General features: G+C 31.2%; 1 protein-coding gene across 1 annotated transcript in view; it reads left to right on the top strand.

Annotated features, from left to right (window-relative positions):
* Positions 1 to 14513, top strand: part of LOC122508725 (sodium-dependent dopamine transporter-like) — a 346409-nt gene that overhangs the window by 157053 nt on the left and 174843 nt on the right. The window contains exon 4 of the mRNA XM_043622242.1: positions 11119 to 11356. Coding sequence (XP_043478177.1) covers positions 11119 to 11356 — 238 coding nt within the window. The remainder of the gene's footprint in view (positions 1 to 11118; positions 11357 to 14513) is intronic.

Here is a 14513-nt window from a genome sequence, read left to right as displayed (position 1 = left end):
GAACTCGTTTTTTAGGGGTTTTTGGGGTCGCTGAATACGAATCTGGCATGAGTATTAATAAATTTATTAATAAACTTAGAAGATTCGAAACGTTCGGATAAAATTAAAGAGTAAAATCAAAAGTGAATGAATCCTGACAATCCACAGTCAGGTAACTCGTTTAACGTAAAATCCTCTTCATAGTATTTCTGTCTATAAAAAAAAAGAATTAATTTTTTGATACTGAATATAATGTACCATTTTTGACAATCCGATTGAACAAACTGTAGATATTAGTAAAAAATTGCTAACCGATATGTAACTGAAAATGTCAAACTTAATGCAGGATGTGATGTAAAAAAACACAAACAATAATACTGCTTCTTCTCAACAAAATAACTTCTTTCAACGTAAAAGCTATATTAACCTGTTGAGAAAATGGTTAGTAATAGTTTCTCGAATGTCGTTTGTTTGATTAAAGTCGGTACTTACCTGTGGAGAGAATCGTTCGTGTAAGTCTGTCGTTTGTCATTTGTTTGTTTGAAGTCGGTACTTACCTGTGGAGATAATCGTTCGTGTAAGTCTGTTGATTGTGATTTGTCCGATTGTAGCCGATACTCACCTGTGGAGGAAATCGTTTGTGTTAATTGTGTAGATTTTTATTTGTTTGATTAAAGTCGGTACTTACCTGTGGAGAGAATCGTTCGTGTAAGTCTGTCGTTTGTCATTTGTTTGTTTGAAGTCGGAACTTACCTTTGGAGATAATCGTTCGTGTAAGTCTGTTGATTGTAATTTGTCCGATTGTAGCCTATACTCACCTGTGGAGCAAATCGTTTGTGTTAATTGTGTCGATTGTCATTTGTTTGATTAAAGTCGGTACTTACCTGTGGAAAGAATCGTTCGTGTAAGTCAGTCGTTTGTCATTTGTTTGTTTGTCCGCCATATTGGATCCGCCATTTTAAATTTTGAAAATCGGATGCCAGATTCGTATTCAGCGACCCCAAAAACCCCCGAGTAATAAGTTCTAAGCAAATTCTGTTCATTTTTTATTTTCGCATACGCCATATTGGATCCGCCATTTTGAATTTTAAAAATCTGATGCCAGATTCGTATTCAGCGACCCCAAAAACCCCAGAGTAACGAGTTCCAAGCAAATTCTGTTCATTTTTTATTTTCGCGTCCGCCATATTGGATCCGCCATTTTGAATTTTGAAAATGTGATGCCAGATTCGTATTCAGCGACCTAAAAAACCCCCGAGTAACGAGTTCTAAGCAAATTCTGTTCATTTTTTATTTTCGCGTCCGCAATATTGGATTCGCCATCTTGAATTTTGAAAATCTGATGCTAGATTCGTATTCAGCGACCCCAAAAACCCCCGAGTAACGAGTTCCAAGCAAATTCTGTTCATTTTTTATTTTCGCGTCCGCCATATTGGATTCGCCATCTTGAATTTTGAAAATCTGATGCTAGATTCGTATTCAGCGACCCCAAAAACCCCCGAGTAACGAGTTCCAAGCAAATTCTGTTCATTTTTTATTTTCGCGTCCGCCATATTGGATCCGCCATTTTGAATTTTGAAAATCTGATGCCAGGTTCGTATTCAGCGACGCCAAAAACCCCCGAGTAACGAGTTCCAAGCAAATTCTGTTCATTTTTTATTTTCGCGTCCGCCATATTGGATCCGCCATTTTGAATTTTGAAAATCTGATGCCAGATTTGTATGCAGCGACCTCAAAAACCCCCGAGTAACCAGTTTCAATAGATTTCAATGAAATGAAAAATGTATGACTCAAAGGGTTAAAAAGTTTAATTATATGGGTGAATTTCAATTAACTGTGTAATTTTAAAATCAGTTTTAAAAGAAGAAAAATTTTGTTTTTTTAATGTTAAACATCACTTTTCCTCATCATTAGGACATAATATAACAATTATAACAAATTTTCGAAAATTGGCTGCCACGGAGCTGAACACCCTATGCATTGAATTGTGCTGCCGTCAACTGCGTACTATTTTATGTACGCAAGGTATATAATAAATATAAAATTGTTAAAAAGAACTTCTTAGTCAAAAAACCATAAATAAGTTAATTAAAATCCTTAAAACGATTAAAACTCCAACCGGTGAGCAACATAACGACAAAAAATTAACTTTAAATAATATTTATAAGTTTTTCAAATTAGTTTTAAAACTATTTCTCTCGTTTCTCTAATACCATGAAAAGTTTATTAACTGGGGTTCGAGTCCTCACAGATGCACAGTGCAGTCGTTCACGCAGCTTATTTTTTCAGATCAAAAATTAAATTCAAAAAATATAATTATTTACCGACAACCATATCGGAATAATTATCTTAAGAATAACACCTGACTCTAAACCAAAGAGTTCAATTGACTTCTAATAGATGTCACTAATTGCTGATATAGTCGAAATCTTCCTTAATTAAAATTCTTCATCAGCAAATAATTTCCTACATTAACTATACAGCTCTTCGACTAGTGTATGGGCTTGATCTGAGATTATAAGAAACGTAAACGTCCAAGCTGTGTTGGCATGGTGCATTGGTAGGCGTTAGTCCCGCGAAAGGCAGCTATTAACTGGGGTTCGAGTCCTCACAGATGCACAGTGCAGTCGTTCACGCAGCTTATTTTTTCAGATCAAAAATTAAATTCAAAAAATATAATTATTTACCGACAACTATATCGGAATAATTATCTTAAGAATAACACCTGACTCTAAACCAAAGAGTTCAATTGACTTCTAATAGATGTCACTAATTGCTGATATAGTCGAAATCTTCCTTAATTGATAGTACTATAATTATCATAATGTATTATTGTAAAATGTATATTTAAAAGAAAAAAGTGTTATTTATTTTCTGAGTAATATAAAATTTGAAGAAAGGTTGTTAATTTTTAATAAATCAAGATTTTATCAAAATCTTAGTGTTTTATTTTACATTTTGTTGTATAATATTTACAACATTTTTTTAATATCTCATTTTTTTTAATTTACTCTGAAATTGTATCTACACAAAAGATTTAATAAAGGAGAAAGGATCAAAAAAATGTTTATGTAACATTATAGAAAGACAAAGTTCGATGCACAAAGTAGCCCCATCCCGGGGTCTATTTTGTGCACAACTTTTAATGACTACAACTCCGACAAAAAAATTTATTTTATTGCCTAACTCATAAGAAACCTTCAGAAGGAAGTCCATAACATATGTCAAAAGTTGATTTTCTTTTAATTCTGAATTTGAATAAAGCATTGAGTTAAAAAAAGCATTTTGATGCACAAAATAGCCCCAGCAAAAATATTTACTATCAGCTTGACATAACGAGAGAATTTCATTTACTTCTTCTTTGTTTTGTTCTTCTTCTTTGTTGAATTTCATTTACATAATATTATGAAATTAGCGTATAAAACTAATTTCAGAAAAGTATTCACCAATAAGAGCGTTACAACCAACAGTAATACTGTGCTTCTGCTTGGTTCACATATAGACATTTTAAATTAAGCACCAAAAGTAAAGGCTTTTTTTGAATATTAAGGTATTTTTTAATGAGTCATTGGTCGCCGAAACACTGAAATATAAAAGGACACAACTATGTCTGTCCTCTTCTATAATATGTGTTGTTGTAGCAACTGTTGATCCATGAATTTGCACCTTCACACTGTACGCCACAGGCGCCACGGAACTGACATTGTAAGTTGAGTCTCCAATAAGACAAGGTGCGCATCGATGTTCATAGCTATAGGTATACTAAAGTATGATATGGTATATCTATAGCTATGAACATCGATGCGCACCTTCTCTCACATTGGAGACTCAACTTTATGTGACACAACGGAGCTGACATTTGAAATTTACTAACCTAACTCCGACAATTTTGCAAAATAATTCTTTTCTTTGGGCAGATAATTTGTTTCTAATATAATCTTCAAAAAAATCGTAATAATTACCACAGAGAGTGTTTAGATTAAAAGCATAGTAATACCACGGTACTGACTACTTTTTTTGTGAACTTCACATTTTTACAAAAAAAAATTGTTTTTAAGTGTAGAACTTCCAATTTTAGAACTTTTTTTTACTAATATTTGTTGCTAATGGATCTTATTTTAGATTGTAATTCTCAGATAACATTAAAATGTGCCATAAACAATTAAATTATAGGAAAAAAAATCTTATTTCAAAATTGAAAAAATTTGTGTACAAAACTATTTTACATTTTATAATTTTATAAGAAGTATTAGAAGATGCATTATATGCACAAATTGTTCACCTATATACACAATTCATATTATAAAAATGCTCGTTTGTAGTTTCGACGTTTTCAGTAAAATTTCTGAATTTTAACTTAAAATTTTAAAAAATGGACACGCCACGGAGCTGTCATTTTGGAGTGAATTCCGCAATTTATCAAAAATTATAAGATCTATTTGTACATTTTTGTGGTTGCGAATAGGTTTTATATATTTATTTGATGTGTATACGGGTAAATATATACCTGTAAAATGTATCCACACCCAAGTAAAATTTTTTTATTTTGAATGTGTTTTCTGTGACGCCGCCAAATATTACAGTTACCTGAAAATCACCCATATATTAATATAATATAGAAAATCAATTATTAAAATCATATTAATTAAATAAGAATTAAAATGTAATATATTAGGGGCCGTACACATAATACGTCACGCGGCTTGGGGGAGGGAGGGGGTCTGAGAATTGTGACTAAGTGTGACATGGGGGAGGGGGGGTGAACTCATGTGTTACGTCACAATCTTTTAAATTCAAAGATTATAAGAAATTATATGTGACAATGTCACTTTTTCTAAATAAAACAAGTTAAAAATGCTTTAAACTATTTAATATCTATTATGTACCTGTTTAACATCTATTGGTATATTATTTATAATATGATAAATAATATATTCTCCTAATTTGAATCAGTTAAAAATCATGGTTTTAACTGACAATCAGCAGTGACTGACTTTTTGCTTCTGAATCAGTTAAAAATAACAGAAAAATTATCCACAAAACACCGAAACTTTTCCAAATATGTATATTAAAGTTTTGCTTGCATACTTCGAAAAATTTACTTGCAAAGTTTAGTTAAAATTGTGTAAAGATTTAAATTTCCCACTCCAATAAATGTTTATCGTCAAATTTACTTAAAAATATAGCTTGAAAGTTTCCTGAACATTTGAATTACATTTTCGACTATACTTTCGTGAAAATTTAGGTTAAATTTTCAGGAAAGTTTCACGCTAAACATTTATTGAAGTGGGATATTTAAATCTTTACACAATTTTCACTAAACTTTGCATTTAAATATTTCGAAGCTTGCGAGTAAATCTTTAATAAATTTTCAGGAAAGTTTCGGTGCTATGTAGGTAGTTAAACGTGACTAATTGAATCAATAAAAAAAATTGTATTAAAACATCAGTTATTTTTAACTAACTGTCAGAAAAAAAATATTACTATTTTAATTAGTGACTGACTTTTTGCTTCTAAATCAGTTATTTTTAACTTATTCAATTATTTAGAGTGTAGGATATAATATATAATGTCCAATATATAAAATTTACAGTGAAATTTACGTGTGTGACGTGACGTAGGGGGAGGGAGGGGTTCAAGGTTTGTGACGAAGTGTGACATGGGGGAGGGAGGGGTTAAAAATGGTCAAAAATTGCGTGACGTATTATGTGTATGGCCATGTTTAATAATATTATTTAGAGTGTAGGATATAATATATAATGTCCAATATATAAAATTTACAGTGAAATTTACGTGTGTGACGTGACGTAGGGGGAGGGAGGGGTTCAAGGTTTGTGACGAAGTGTGACATGGGGGAGGGAGGGGTTAAAAATGGTCAAAAATCGCGTGACGTATTATGTGTACGGCCATGTTTAATAATATTATTATAATAATAATGAAAAGAACATATGTGACGCGCTCCCAAGAAAGGTACGAAGCAAACGAATTATGGATTGGGTTCGTGTTAGATTTATCTTGATTAAAAGTTTATTTTTAATTATTTGAATTTGAAACCAATTTTCATTAAATATTTTGAATATAATGAAGACTTGAAGACCAACAATTTTTTAATAATTGATTCTCTTTCTGTATTCTTACTCAAAAAATTAAAAACACAACCTCAAATTTTTTGCCTCTTAGGTACCTTTCCTCAGAGCGTGACACATATTGTATTAATTATTATAATAATTAATATCACAATTACTTTAATATGAATATTATTTACACTTTCCAACGGACAATTAATTAATTTCATAATTAGTAGAAGAGAACGGGGCGAGGCAGCCAAGACGGCACATTTTGGCTAAAAAATCGCCATAGAACATTTTGACGTAGGTTGCACTTAAAAATTTCTACAACCCTTTTTCCAAAGGACCACATTTTGGAATATTTGCAAAAACGTAGGGTGAGGCGGCCAACTATTTTAATAGTTAAAAAAACATAACTTAAAGTTAAAATTAGTGAAACATAACAAGGTAGTTGTCCTTAACTTACTTTTATTTTGTTAGTAAACTTCAAAAATTTACATTTGAATAATATTATAATAATGACATTAATTAAATTTAATTTAACATTTTAAGGAAATATAAATTTGTTATTCTTAAAAAATGGTTTATAAAATTCAATGTTAAGTTTAAAATGTATTGGAGTTGGAAAAAAAGAGAAAACAATTAGAAGAATCAATAAAATCAACACAAAAAGACGAAAAATTTATCGTTGGCTGCCTAACCCCACGAGTACTTTTTTAAGAAAACATTTACAAAACCCGTAATATTAAAAATATCGCAATTCCATTAACACCATCGTCTTCAGCACTAAATTCTGCATTGAAAAAAAAAAAAAAAAAAAAAAAAAAAAAAAAAAACTTAAAAAAGTTACATCCACATTTTTTTTATTGTATTTTTTAACTCCTTATGACTTCAGAAAACACCTCCTAAAGTATTTATAACCAATTGTAAAAAATAAAAGTTAATTTTTCAAAAAATATTCAATTAATGTAAAAAGTCATTGACAAATTAAGTAAGTCTTTAAGGGGATGGTGGGGTCAAGCTTTTTGTTACGACCAGTAGAAACATTGGTGCTAATGTGTGTAACAGTGTCTGAAATAAAAAAAATGGTGGGGTTTTAATTTGCAAAAGAATTTTAGGTAATTTATGGATGGCCTCTAACGATACATATGTGACTGACCGCGACAAAAGGTACCTCAGCTCCATGTAAATACATGGGAGCTAAGGTCCGTTTTGTCCCGGACAGTCACATATAAGTTTAAACGCGTTTTTCTCAAAATAACGTTTTCTCAAATTGCGGACAGTTTATCTCTGAATCTACTGAACCGATTTTAATAAATAATAACTCGTTTTGTTTGTTAGCATGTCCTGTGTGACAATTTACCAGAAAATGGTCAAAAAATATAAAAAAACATTTTTGCAGACAAGAAAAATACTGAAAAACATAGTGTATTTTTAAACAAATTATTGAAACATATGCTTTTTTTATTTTAGTCGATTTTTCATTATTAGTGGTAGCTTTCTATACAAGACACCTTCCTTTTTCAAAAGCATTTTGGATTTTTTGTTTCCGATTTGTCAATCTTGAGATAAACCGTCCGCAATTGGACAACTAACTTTTTGGAGTTTCGATCTGAATGCTGTCTGCAGATTATGATATTAAATAAAAATTAAAAATAAACCATTATTTTTATTCTCCAAATATGTACTAATATAGGCAAAAAAGTTTTTTAAATATTTATAATAAAAGACCTAAGAAATTTTTTTTTTAATAATGATACTGTCATAATAATAATATATCATAATAATAATATATCAAATAAATGATACTGTCATTGCTAAACTGCTGCAGCAATAATGCCCATCTGTTAGCAACTAAAGTAAACTACCATAAGCAGTCTACATTATCAATAGCGCATGATTTGAAAAAATTATGCGGAGATAAGAAGCAATTGGCTGCCTCGTCCCGTTCTACTCTACGTTTAAATGAATAATATATACACATAACATTTTTCTACGAAAATTCTCCCAGTGTGTCCGAAACAATATGTACAGCCCTGAAAAAGTAGTTAGGGGGCGTGACGTAGGCAACCGTCAAAGTGAAGGATAGGAGAAGGGGAAATTTCGGGCTGATCCGTCATTGTGGAGGATTGACTGTATTTGGTTTTTTATGAAAATTGGTATTATTTATATTTTCTTGAGTTCGCTGCTCAAGAGGGACATACGAAGAACAGGCAGAAAACGTAGACGAAATCCTTTGCATAGGGGATTTGAAGAAAAGAAAACACGCTACAGCAGCAAAAAGGAAAACTAATAAAGAATTGAGCTTAGTTCTATCTAGTCTAAAATACCAAACAGCCCTTATAAGAGCTACAGGATGTACAAAATCCGCTCGTGCAACCTTCTCGTGGTATACATCGGATAATGCTAAAGCAGACGGCCATTCCTAATGTCAGCGAACTCAAGAACATACAAATACCAAGTTTCATAAAAATTCGCCAATTTTTTAAAAATTCGTCCGCCATATTGGATCCGCTATTTTGAATTTTATAAATCTGACGTTAAATTCGTAATCAGCGACCCCGAAAACTTCCGAGTAACAAGATTCAAGCAAATCTGTCATTATTTAAAAAATTTCTCCTGTCACTTTAAATCCGCTATGTTTTTTGAGGTTATGTCAAAATCCTGACGTGATGGAGCAAAACGGACTTCAGATTCGTGTTCAGCGCATCAAAATACAGTAGAACCCGGTTAATACGATTCTGTAGGAACCGCGCTAAGAATGCGTCTTATGCGGGTAAACGTATTAGGCGGGAAATAAAATGTATGTCTTTAATTGCAGAGACCACCATAAATGAGCGTTTTAAGCGGGAAATCGTATTAAACGGGATCGTATTAACCGGGTTCTACTGTACATAAAGAAACGGTGGTCTCATTCCCCGGCCCGGGTACTTTTTTGTGTGGCTATGATAATAAAAATTAAAAAATCATATGACAATATTTAATATGTTTGATTTAGCTTAGGGGTTGGTTTTGAGATAAGGATTTGGTAAAAAATTAAATATGGTAAGATGTTAAAAGATATTACAATTATTCAAAGATTAATTTTAGAAAATTGAAATTTTTTTAATTTAAATGATATTTTTAAACCCCTTAACTGCCGGCTGAAAAACACTAAATGAGTCCAGAATGCCAAGAATAAAAAATCGTCCAATTTGTCTGAAACAAGTTTCAGACAAATTAGAGTAACAAGTTACTCAAGGGTTTTCGGGGTCCCTGACTACGAATATGATGATGGTTTTTCAAAATTCAAAATGGCGGATCCAATATGGTGGACATTTTTTTTTAATTTTGGATTTGCTTGAAAATTATCATTAGGGGGTTTTCGGGGTTGCTGGTGATGAATCCGATGTCAGTTTTTAAAAATTTAAAATTGCGGATCCAATACGGTAGACATTTTTTTTTAATTTTGTATTCGCTTAAAACTTGTCACTCGGGGATTTTCGGGGTCGCTGATCACGATTTCTATGTCAGTTTTTCAAAATTCAAAATGGAGGATCCATTATGTCGGATATTTTTTTTTTTAATTTTGGATTTTCTTGAAAATTATCACTCGGGGGTTTTCGGGGTCACTGATGACGAATCGGATGTCTGTTTTTAAAAATTCAAAATGTCGGATCCAATATGACGGAAATTTTTTAAAAAAATTTTTGTTTTTATCATAAAAGCAGAACAAATTTTACAAATGCCGTTTTTATAGAACAGCTATAAAGAGAGTGCAAAAATTGAAATTCCATTGAAATGTCCTAACGCATTTCACCTTTCCAATAAGTTCATGGGTGAAGTGGATCTCTACGGTATGCCATATTGGATCCGCAATTTTAAATTTTGAAAAACTGACATCGGATTCGTCATCAGCGACACTGAAAACCCCCGAATGATAATTTTCAAGCGAATCCAAAATGTTTAAAAACAATGTCTGCCATATTGGATCCGCCATTTTGGATTTTGAAAAATTATCATCATATTCGTAATCAGCGACCCCGACAACCCCCGAGTAACAAATTTTAGGTAAATTGGATCAATTTTTAAAAAAGTCATCTGCTATATTGGATACGCCATTTTGGATTTTGAAAAATCATCATCATATTCGTAATCAGCGACACCGAAAACCACCGAGTAATAGATTTTAGGCGATTTTAGACATTTTTAAAATAAAAATGCATTGTATTGTCCATAAATCATTTTATTTTTAATTTTCAGCCATTTTTGACTTTTTTACATCAATTTTTAGTTTTCCGGCAGTCAGAGCAAAGTCCGAAATGGCGAAGATCTTTGCCATCGGCAGTCAAGGGGTTAAGTAAATCGAAATAGGGGTAGTTTTGGCTTTGAAAATTGGACCAGAAATATTAGTAAAGGTTTATTTAATGATCCTAATAACGTTTAAACAATTTTTGAATAAAAATTTCCTTGGTCTGTGGTTCGTTCATGGGTGCAAAATCTTATCGGATGATGTAATCAGCGACCCCAAAAACTCCCGAGTAACAAATTTTAGGCAATTTTAAACACATCTAAGGGTTTTGGCAATGTTTTTTGTAATCTGGCCTACTCTGCAGGGCACATAGTGGTATTTTTTTACAATTTACCGTTAAAAAATGTCTACAGCCTACAATTTTTAATTGATTGGAGTGTTCTTTGCTTTAAATTAAAGGAGAATAAATTCTTAAGGCATCCCTTGAGGCCGATTTTTGAAATTTTAACTGTTTATAATATTTATTGTTAACGAAAGTTTTTGAAACTTCTTACTCATAGTATACATCTTTTTATGGAAAAGTTCAAGAAATAGTTTACATAATGAATATGCACTAAGTTTGAAAAAAATGAAATTGGCAATCTTCTTTCCGACACTGGTTTTTAATTAATTCTGTATAATAAACAGTTATCCTGGCTTTTTTCTTTTTTGCTATTTAACAAATCTTGTACACTATTTTGATAACTTTAGAGAACAATGATAAGATGATGTTCATTTAATAATGGTTTGTTTTTAAGAAGCTTTACTAATAACCTTAATGTTTTTCGGAATGAATTACAGAGATGCTTTACTGACAAGTGTGATAAATAGTGCGACCTCTTTTGCGGCTGGATTCGTAATTTTTTCTGTTTTGGGATACATGGCACACGAAAGTGGAAAATCAATTCAAGAAGTGGCAACTGAAGGACCAGGACTAGTTTTCGTCGTTTACCCGGCAGCAATCGCAACTATGCCTGGTTCCATGTTTTGGGCTCTCATTTTCTTTTTGATGCTTCTTACTCTTGGTCTTGATAGTTCTGTAAGTTTTTTCCTTAAAAAATCTTTTTTTTAAAAAAACTACAGTTAGAACCAACCAAAGCTTAACATAGCATAACAATTCTTTTTGTTTATTTATTTATTTAATACATATCTCCGTAGTCCAAAGAGGACCATAAATGGATAACTAAAATAGTGCTATAGCAAAAAACAATTATTAAACTTTTAATTTCTAATTTCGCGCAATGACAGAACATATTTATTCAAATATTTACTAAATTCTAATTGAGACATTGTAAGCAAATCAATATCGAAACCGTCTACTTGATAAAGTTGATTGATATGAGAGCATGCACTAAAAATCGGGGTTCTGTTAATCAACTGTAAATCTTTTTTTGCTATATAAAACGGTTCACTACTACGAGACGAGATGCGAGGTAGTCTAAAATTAATCATGCTTAATAGCGTCGGACAATCAATGAAATACCTGATAATCTTAAAAATAAATAACACAACCGATATTATACGCCTTTCCTCCAAAGTTACATAATCAAAACGCTGACACAACATTAAATAATCACAGCCTCTGGGCGGGTATCTGCCGTCTTTTTTGAAAACTAAGAATTTAAGAAAACGCTTCTCAATATTATTAATCTGTTCCGAATACTTTTTAAAATAAGGAGACCATATTTCCGATGCATACTCCGCAGGGGATCTGACCATTGCATTAAATAATAGCGTAAAAGTTTTAATGTTCGAAAAATTTTTTGATGATCTCGTTAGAAAGCCGAGGCGTTTGTTGAGTGTAGTGACCATTGAAGAGATATGATCTTCAAAACTCAAATCATACGTAAAAGTTACTCCAAGGTCACATGTCGATGTCACTCTGGTAACAAGAATATTATCGATAGTGTAAGGAAAAAGAAAAGGGAAACCCGATTTATTGAAAGAAAGGATATGACATTTAGAATAATTTAGAGGAAGTTTATTATCAGTGCACCAGAGCGAGATCGCATGAAGATCGTCCTGCAAGGCAGTTGCATCGAAAATAGAATTAATACGACGAAATATTTTAAGGTCGTCAGCAAAGATAAGTGCACAAGATTGAATATTGTCAGTTATGTCGTTAATGTAAACTGTGAAAAGGGGTGATCCCAGAGAGGAACCCTGAGGTACGCCTCGTGTGGGGACGAAGGGAGGAGAAAGGTAGTTTCCCGAGGCTACTCTGTGGGATCGGTCCTTTAAGTAGTTGAGAATTAAAATTTTGAGATTTATCGGGATATTTAACAAATCAAATTTTTTGTTAAACTTCAATAAATATAATAAAGAGCCACAAACAAATTGTATATCACATTAATTATAGTTAAATTTTATATGATACCTTTCGGTTTTTTGCCAAAAAATAACAAGTAAATTATTTATAAAAATTAAATTTTACATCCAATTAGAAAATCCATATGTACTTCCAAAGTTTATAGTAAACAGTTTGTAAAATTTCTTTACTTTTTGTTTCAGGATTTATACTTTTCAAGAAACCTTTCTGGCCATTAAAAAAGTCGATTTTGAATATGAAATTCACCGCCGCAATTTTGTTATTAAATTATATATAAAAATTGTTTTTCTACACTTATTGAAGTGTATATTTAACAAACCCTAAAAAAATCCTATTCTATTTTAAATTTTATCAAAAGAAATTATCAAAGATATAGGTCTCTTTTTCTGACTCTAGAGTAGTGTTACTCCTTACTATCGGCTCAAAAAGAACAGGCTCCTGACTTTGAAAGCTCACAACGCAGGTAAAAAAATCATAGAGAGTTAAGACAAAGTGTAATACGTAGCTTAATTATCTAGTCGTTCATATACAAAAAAATTAATACCCAAAAAAAAATTAATTAATAAAAAAATTAAATAAAATTAAATAAATTAAATATGAATATATATATATATATATATATATATATATATATATATATATATATATATATATATGTATAGAGTGTACGTTGTCACCTCCAAAATAAATATACAGCATACGTTGCCGCCTCATATATAACGTTGTCACCTCCGAAATCGGAGGTGACAACGTTTTGCTGTTTTTTCAATGCAGAATGACTACTAATAGCCTTTGACATCGTTTGCCGAAAAAGTGTTCGGAGGTGACAAGAACCATTCTCTACCTACAATGTTGGTACCCTAGTTCGAGTGTATATCGCTGGCGCTAGAGTCGCCAATCTATGTGATATACCCTCGACGTTGTCACCTCTACTGTATATAATAACAAATTTGGATACAGCAGCAACGTTCTCGCCTCTAAAATTTGGCAACACTGTGAAAGAATTAAGTTTACTTGAAAGATATTTTTCACGAAACGAATTTTTGGAAGTGATATAAAGTATGTTTCACCCATTTTCAAATTTTCAGTCTATTATGTTTAAATAAGTAATTTTAATACAACAGTTAGATTTAGCAAACCCACAAAATTTTCATCTGCAAACAAATAAATATTAATACATTTAACATGAAAATCATTGATCTTGCATCATTCAAAACACTAAAAACTTAAATTTTATATTTTGCATAAATTTACAGAATTTAGTTTTTAAATTCTACAAAGTTTATTCATCTAATTTAAAAAGAACCACATGCGTTTATTTAATAAGTATAAAAATAACATTTTTTAGCCTTGCACAATTAAATTGGGAAGCGGTAAACTTCACAAGAAAGTATTTTATAATAAATATTAAATACTGTTTAACGCTCAGTTTCATTTCACATTGTAATAATTACATATTTTAACAATGTATAATTAAAAAACGCATAGGTAGATAAATTTGAAATTTTATCATTACATAAATTAGTAAATTCAAAAATTCATTAACTAAATGTGTTTATTGAATTCGCGGGGCGGTGTTCTTGAATATTTTTTATTTACAAAGTTGAGCATAAGAAATGAAATTTTTATGTAAAAAACGGTTCTTGAACATCGCCACTATTGTAAAATTCGCAATTTTTTGCTAAATCTAACTTACAGTGAAAATATTTTGAATAACAATTTCAAAAATAAGAATTTAAAAATTCTATTATGAACAACTTTAGAGCAAATGATTGCTCTTAAAATTGTCGAACAAAAAAATCCATTTTTTTATCGATTTTTGATGATTTGACAATACAAGCCTTTCTAATCGCCAATTCTAATAAAT

Source organism: Leptopilina heterotoma, unplaced genomic scaffold, assembly GCF_015476425.1.
Source record: "Leptopilina heterotoma isolate Lh14 unplaced genomic scaffold, ASM1547642v1 Lhet_550, whole genome shotgun sequence".
In the NCBI taxonomy this organism is placed as follows: domain Eukaryota; kingdom Metazoa; phylum Arthropoda; class Insecta; order Hymenoptera; family Figitidae; genus Leptopilina; species Leptopilina heterotoma.
Note: the sequence above shows the minus strand (reverse complement) of the source record. Positions and strands in the feature narration are given on the sequence as shown.